This window comes from Suricata suricatta, chromosome 17 (assembly GCF_006229205.1).
Source record: "Suricata suricatta isolate VVHF042 chromosome 17, meerkat_22Aug2017_6uvM2_HiC, whole genome shotgun sequence".
NCBI classification, from domain to species: domain Eukaryota; kingdom Metazoa; phylum Chordata; class Mammalia; order Carnivora; family Herpestidae; genus Suricata; species Suricata suricatta.
Window position 1 is genome coordinate 1,602,104 of NC_043716.1, and position 7,513 is coordinate 1,609,616.

General features: G+C 48.2%; 2 protein-coding genes across 6 annotated transcripts in view; one reads left to right on the forward strand and one right to left on the reverse strand.

Moving 5' to 3' along the window:
• The window catches only part of LOC115282459 (basic proline-rich protein-like), a 154,371-nt gene that overhangs the window by 25,559 nt on the left and 121,299 nt on the right, over positions 1-7,513 (reverse strand). The window lies entirely within an intron of this gene.
• Positions 7,283-7,513, forward strand: part of ALOX15 (arachidonate 15-lipoxygenase) — an 8,226-nt gene continuing 7,995 nt past the window's right edge. The window contains exon 1 of the mRNA XM_029928460.1: positions 7,283-7,475. Coding sequence (XP_029784320.1) covers positions 7,341-7,475 — 135 coding nt within the window. The 5' untranslated portion in view covers positions 7,283-7,340. The remainder of the gene's footprint in view (positions 7,476-7,513) is intronic.

The following is a 7,513-nucleotide window of genomic DNA, read 5'->3' on the forward strand; positions in this document are numbered from 1 at the left end:
CCTCAAGATAACAGGCTACTGACCCCTGCTCACAAGGGCTAACTCTTGTCTTTGCTGTGCTAAAAACATTGCCTTGCATTTGAATGCTGAAGACCCCTTCCTTCCCCAGGTGATAAGCATCTAAGTCACCTACATCAGTCACTATTGATAAAGATTATGCACGAGTCTTCTACCAATCTGTGTTCTGGGAAGTTTTTACATACCAAAGAAATTTTTCATCAGAAATCATTGTCTAAGGCAGAGGCCACTTCTGTACTGGCCTCATATATTTTTTTACCATTAATAAAGCTGACCCTCAGTGCAGAGATGCCTGCCTGGTGATCAGAAAATCTGGTGGCTCTCTCATCCCTCCCCCTTTTACCGACACTGTCCATCCTTCAGGGAGCCCTGGACCTGCTGGAGCTGGCCTCCGGCAGGGCCATTCACACAGATTTCTGTAGTGTTAGGTGCCCATGGCGAAAGCAGTAGAGAGGACAGGCTATGGTGGGTGGGGGATGGTGGGTAGGGGTGGGTAGTGGTGGGATCACCAGGGAGGACTGAAAAACTGTAACCTAACCCGGGATTAGAAGGCTGAATAGAACTTCCCAGAAACAGGGACTGAAAGCAAACTGCAGGTGGGTTCTGGGGAACCCAGGGCTCCACCCCCGGGATTGGGTGTCGGGGAATGAGGTGGGAGGGGGGCGGGTGGCATGAGCAAGAGCCCTGAATGCCAAGAAGCTTGGACTGCCATCCTGCAGGCCACAGGCAGGTAGGGGTGAGCCCCAGAGCTCGGCACAGGGAAGCCCTGCACGTGTTGGAAGACGTTAGCCAGGGGGCCACGCTGTACCTTCCTGGGACGCGCTGGTGCACCGGCCGCCCCTGTCCCCCTCGCTTGCAACCTTAAGCAGGACCCTTCCAGAGAGCCATGTCGGGAGGCTCATGTATGTGCGCACAGGCTCAGGCACTGTTTAAGTGGGGACGCCTTGGGGCACCGGGATGGCTTAGTCCCTGGAGCATCCCACTTCTGGCTCAGGCCTTGGTCTCCAAATTGAGGAGTTCAAGGCCTGCATTGGTCTCTCTGCTGTGCAGAGCCCACTTTGGATCCTCATCCACTCCCCACCCCTCCCCTGCTTGCAGGCACTCTCTCTCAAAAATAAATAAAAGAACATCCAAAAGAAATGAGATGGGTGGCACCTGGGTTGTAAGTCCCTACCAAATGGACCCTAAAATACCAACATTGTTTCACTCGCGCACTCCCATTCTGGCAAATAATTAAAGGTTGAGCAACCTGGCTCTGGAAAGACCCTAAGAACATAACTCCATAACGAACACTGCGACCTAGAGGTGAACTTGTTTCTCAAGATTCTGTTAAGACCAGGCCGAGGCAAAGTCCACGGGTGAAAGTCACCTCGTCACTGTCCCGCGGTATCTTAGGCGTCTTAGTATGATTGATCATTTTCAAAGACTAAGAACTTTAAACGGATAGGTTTTTACCAAAACTAACGTCTGTGTATTACAACGTAATTGGCTGTAATGAAATGCTGTATCAGGTGAACTAAATGACGACTTCTTTTGCGTCGCCAAAACCCTTAAAAACCCTGAGCCCCTGCTTGGCGGGCTCTCTTCCGAGGACTTCCAGCTACTGGAGGGGCCGTTCGGCTGAACTAAAAGAAACCCATTAACCAACTCCGTTTGTGTTGGATTCTACTCTGGGTGACTCGCATTGGGAAAAAAGGTCTAACATTTCGGAGGCCCCAGCGAGATCCCAAGAGGAGAACACCACTCAGTCGGGCCCTCACACCGGGCTGCATATGTGGAGATTGCATTGAGCTCATTTTTTTCTCATCACCTCTGGAGGTAAGATTTGTGCTGGTCACAACCGTTCGTAGGGTGGGTCAGAGGTGGCTGACGAGCCTGAGACCTCGCCAACAGTACCAGCCACGACGCTGGCCTGGGAGGGTCTCCAGACCGTCTGCGTCTCCGGACCACGTTAGGTCTTCAGACCAGTCGGGTTGGGCCTGATCACCCTAACCATTTGTTTTGTGTACTTTTAATGTTCTATGTACTTTGTTAACGTTTTCTGTTAACCTCTGTCACCCAAGTCTTGTCTTGGATTGTCTTGTCATCATCTGTGTTCTTGTGCTTTGTTCACTTTTATTTTGGGTCAAATGGGTGGGTCGGGGTCAAAAGCCTATAGGCCTTTAGAATGTTTTTCTCTAACTTTAGAGCCGTCTATTCGCCTGAGAGGGCGGATGAATATGGGATTACGTTTTCCAGGGGCAGGTTGTGGACCCTCTGTGATGCAGAATGGCCAACTTTCAGAACCAGAAGGCCACCAGAAGGTCCTTCTGATCCCTCGATCTGTCGAACTGTCTGGCAAGTAGTAACTGGGAAGCCAGGGCACCCATACCTGTTCCCTACATTGATATTCGGACGCAGGCACATGGACAGCCACCGCTATGACTGCATCATTGTTCTCTTAAAACTCACTGCAGGGTTTTAGTAACAGCAAAGTGCACTTCCATGGACATCTAGGTCTTGGGAGCTGGGGAGACACTCTTGTCTTTCCTGCCACTCTGAAAATGGCACCAGTAATCTGTGGGAGTCACCTGTCTGAACCTCTGGAGGTAAGCCAGTTTATCATCTAAATTTTGAATGCACATGTTCTTTTATCTGGGGTATTAAGTGGAAGGCTGGATACAACATTTCTTCCCAGCCCAGGGCCGCACCGAGACGGTTGGGCCCTTTAGTAAACCTGGAAACACCTGTTTTGTGGCCACTTCTGTACATGTTTTGTCCTGTCATTGTCATTCTGTGGGAGGGATGTAATGTGCGACTTGGTCTGGCTTGCCTGCCGGGTTAGATTCTGTGGCTCCACAGGTGGGCACCTTTAAGGTCCCAAAAAGCTGACGGAGTCTGAGTGGGCCCATCTGCAATTCCGTGGTGAACGGCATACAGTCTATGGCGGCATTGGAATAGTTTCCGATCATAAGTCACAAAGCTGAGACCACAATAGATAAGCATCACCAAAGATCCTTCAGGACAGGGCCAGATGGGCATCTGACTGGTCTCCTCATTAGAGGGGGCACCCCTACCCTTTGTCTTTGTGACACCACCTCACGGGGACATTATGGGGTTAGGACTGTATGGGGAAGGAGACCTTATTGGTCTGGCTGAGACAAATCAGACTGAAGGGGATACTAATTCTCTCCATTCCTCTGCCTAGTAAATGTGAGGGCATCTCCTGCATTCATGTACAAAATTTAAAACTGTGAATTCTTCTCTCCTCTTTTTCCCTCCATTCCCCCACTCCTTTTCTGCACCACTGGGTGGGGAAGGGCCACCCTGCAGAACTGACTCCTCAATGCCTCACAACATCAGCTCCTCCCTCTGCCCTAGGTGTTGTAGCAAAACCCACAGAAGTCAGATTTCCTGCCCAAATTTCCAGGTCAAAATTAACTATGGGAAACAAAACATGGGCTCAAGTAAAACTTATTCAGTGTTTAAACTAATATAAGTCTGTTGGCTTGGAAGAATGACTTAGGAAATGGTTAATTCCGTTTGTCTCAGTATATTTCTGAAAGCTTTGCTTGTATAATAAATTGGGATTCAATTCACTGGCTATCCAAGGTAATAAAAAGCTAACTACTGGATGTCAGTTTCTGCTTTTGAGTTGTTGTAAAAAAAGAAAAAAACTGAGGATATTTAAAACTGTTCAAAACATGCTTTGTACTTAACTGGTTCATGAATTTACCACCTAAGAAAAAATTCTGGTGTAAACACCCTTCAGTTGGTTACTAAGTCCTCAATTGGAGACTGAGGTTTCCTAAGAGTTAAAATTCTGCTAAGTATACTTCAGTCTGTTGAAAATTAAGAAAAGCACCCCTATATGCAGGAAAATGGGGGATATGTAAGAAAGATATAAGAAATGAAAATGCATTTTTGTTGAGGGCAAAAGAAAGTAATTTTATCCTAAGTGAGACTGGTTGTTTGGAGAGAAACGACTTTGGGACAAAGTTTAAAGGCAGTGGAAAGTTGCAGAAGGTTCATGAAGGGAAATCTTTAAAAAGGAATTTTATGTGTGCTCAGGATAGACTAAAGTTGAGATGAATGGAACTTGAAAAGCACTCTGGCGTAAAGGTAAAACTCTGCTTTTCTCTCTGTTCAAAAAACAAAGTTTTCTTGCATTGTTGGTCTGCTCTTGATAAGACTGTGTAAACAAAGGATTTCTCTTTTTTCTGCCAAGAAAACCAGAGTTTTGGGTTTCATCTTTATCAGGTCTTTGATTGCTTAGTTGAAACTCCTGATGTAAAGGAGTTAGGTTTTCTAACAACCAATGTATAATGCTATATATTTGCCTTTGGAATCTTTTCTTGCCACTTTGGTTTAATAAGTGGAATTTTGAGATTTGTGATAACCTGTAATTCTACCTAGGACGTGTTTTATACCTTCCTAAGGTTTTAACAAACTTACTGGTACTTAAATGGTAAAGGAGTCTTTTGACCAATCAGGCCTTTTTCCTTGGGATGCCAAGTGACATGGAAAAGCGCTGCTGGACAATGATGTCCCTCAGGTTGTGCTGTGTGGGTAAGCGCTGCACCTGCCCGAGTGAGGATTAGAACATGGGACCAAATGAACTGAGGAAGATTATAGCTGTCTGACTCTTGTCAAAAACATTGATGGTTCTCTAATGTTTGCTTATCCAGATGAAGTAAACTTCCTCTTAAGATAACTATGATATACAAAAATGTCATAAAGTATTTGTTTGTAACCTGAGGCATTTATCGTTTCTCTCTGCCTAAACCCTCTAAAATTCAAAAGCTCCCAGGTGAGTATTCGTTCTCTCATGGCCATTACAATTGTTGGCAGAAGTTCAATAAGAATCTGCTCATTTTGTAGCAGGACACCGCTGGAAGTACTGGTCATTTTACCAGGGCTTTGACTGGAATGTCGTCTTTGAGAGTCATGCATAGACTCGGATATGACCTGACAGCTTTAAGGAACCAAGGTCGACTTTCTGAAACATGGAGCCAGGAAGCCTCGTGGAAATGTTGGCCGGACACCTGCTCACAGGGTCCCAGCAGCCTCCCCAGGGGAGTAAAGAAGGGCACTTCCTGGCAGGTGCAGGGACCTCAGCACATCTTGGGACCTCGTGAGGAGGAAATCACTCAGATCCACAGGTGTTTCAGGCCTTTCTGATGGGAAGTGCTTGGCTTGGCTTCTGGCCTGGAGAGGCTACTAGAAGTTCAAGCTGGAGATTCCTTAGAAAAGGTCTCAGCAAAGCAAACTTTAAAAGATCCTCAGGAACAATCTCTATTCTTGCTGAGCTTATGTAAATAATGAGGCCAGGTTTTAGGACTGGATGGACTTGTTCCACAAATGCACGGGTCTCCATTGGCTATCTCTGGAAGTGGGGTTTTTTTTTTTAGAGAGAAAAACTATGTTTCAACAATGCACCGTTATAGATGTTAAATTCCAGTTCTGATTGTCTTTAAATGTTTGTTGTTGGCCTAAATTGGGCAACTTGAGGTAACTTTCAGAAAAAAACTGCGACAGTATTTCATGTGTACAAGATCCTATGTGCTCATTCCTCTGTGGGGTGATATTTAAAGGTGGGGCCAGCCGTCAGAGACTTAGAGGTGGAGGTATATGCAACTAACAGAGGTCAGCCATGATTAACATTCGGGCATCACTCAGCAGAACCCTCCGCCTGGCCAGGCCATCCGGATCCGGCCGACCAGCTTGAACTGACCCTCAAAAAGACAGACTCCTGAGACCTGTGACCCTGCTCCAGCCACACCCTGGAAGCTGGCTGGTCTATGCAGGGCAGAAGCCTGAGGAATCACCCCTAAAGTGCCCATAGGGCCCAGTCCTGTAGTTGACGCTCTCCCTGACCCTGGAAAATGGCCCCCCAGGCCTCTAGCCGGGTCGTCAGCTAAGTCTACAGCATTAGGTAGCCAATATGTCCCACTAGCCCAATGGCCAAAATAAGGTTATTCAAAGATTTGAATAACAAACAGGATTGGGGAATGTAAGATCCTACCCCCTCGGGTCAACCTGGACCCTAAAATACCAACCATTGTTTCACTCGCCCACTCCCATTCTAGTAAATAATTCAAGATCCAGCGACCTGGCTCTGGAAAGACCCTAAGATGTAACTCCATAAGGAACACTGTGACCCTAAGGCTAAACTAGTTTTTCAAGATTCTGTTAAGCAACCCACCCCTTTACTAAGGCCTGGCTGAGGCAAAGTCCACGGGTGAAAGTCACCTCGTCACTTCCCACAGTACCTTAGGTGTCTTACTCTGATCGATGATTTTTTTCTTTTTTAAAAAAATTTTTAATATTTTTTATTTATTTTTTGAGAGACAGAGAGAGACAGTGCAAGCAGGGAGGGTCAGAGAAAGAGGGAGACACAGAATCCGAAGCAGGTTCCAGGCTCTGGGCTAGCTGTCAGCACAGAGCCCGACATGGGGCTTGAACCCACGAACCGGGAGATCATGACCTGAGCCGAAGCTGGATGCTTAACCGAGCCCCCCAGATGCCCCATTGATCATTTTCAAAGACTAAGAACTTTATAAACGGATAGGTTTTTACCAAAACTAACATCTGTGTATTACAATGTAATTTGCTATAATGAAATGCTGTGGTTGTAACTGATTAACGAAATGACTTCTTTTGCCTCAGATAACCCTTACAAACCCTGAGCTCCTGCTCGGCGGGTTGCTTCCGAGGATTTCCAGCTACCGGAGGGGCTGTTCGGCTGAACTAAAATAAACCCATTAACCAACTCCGTTTGTGTGGGTGGATTCTACTCTCGGTGCCTTGCATTGGGAAAAAAGGTCTAACAGGTGGCTCAGTTGGCTAAGTGTCTGAATTCCCTTCAGATCATGATCTCACATTTCCTGGGTTTGAGCCCTGAGTCAGGCTCGGTGGTGACAGCTCAGAGCCTGAAGCCTGTTTCAGATTTTGTGTCTCCCCGTCTCTCTGCCCCTTCCCCGCTTGAGCTCTCTTTCAAAAATAAATAAAAATTTTAAAAATTAAAAAAAAAAAATAGACGGGGAGACCTTCCTAGCCACGCACTGGGAAGCCTCCTTCCCTCCTCCCTCCATCACCGGGATCACTGTGTGCTCCCCTGCCCCCCCCCCCCCCCCCCCCCCCCCCCCCCCCCCGCCAGGCCCGCCTTCTTGGGCTGGGGGTGAGGGGGCGGAGCTCTGGGCTGTTCTGGGGTGCTTGGAGACCGGGGCGCCACACACCACACCCTCTGACCCGCTAGGCTTCCTTGGAGGGGTGGGTCCCGGGCTCTGATATTTAGCGCCGCCACTCTTCCCTCTCAGACCGCCAGCTGGTCTTCGGGCAGGATGGGTGTCTACCGCGTCCGCGTGTCCACCGGCTCCTCGCTGTGCGCGGGCTCCAACAACCAAGTGAAGCTGTGGCTGGTGGGCCAGCACGGGGAGGCGGCGCTCAAGACGGGCCTGCGGCCGTCGCGGGGCCGGGTGAGCGGCGGGCGGGCGCGGCGGGGCCGGGGGAGCGG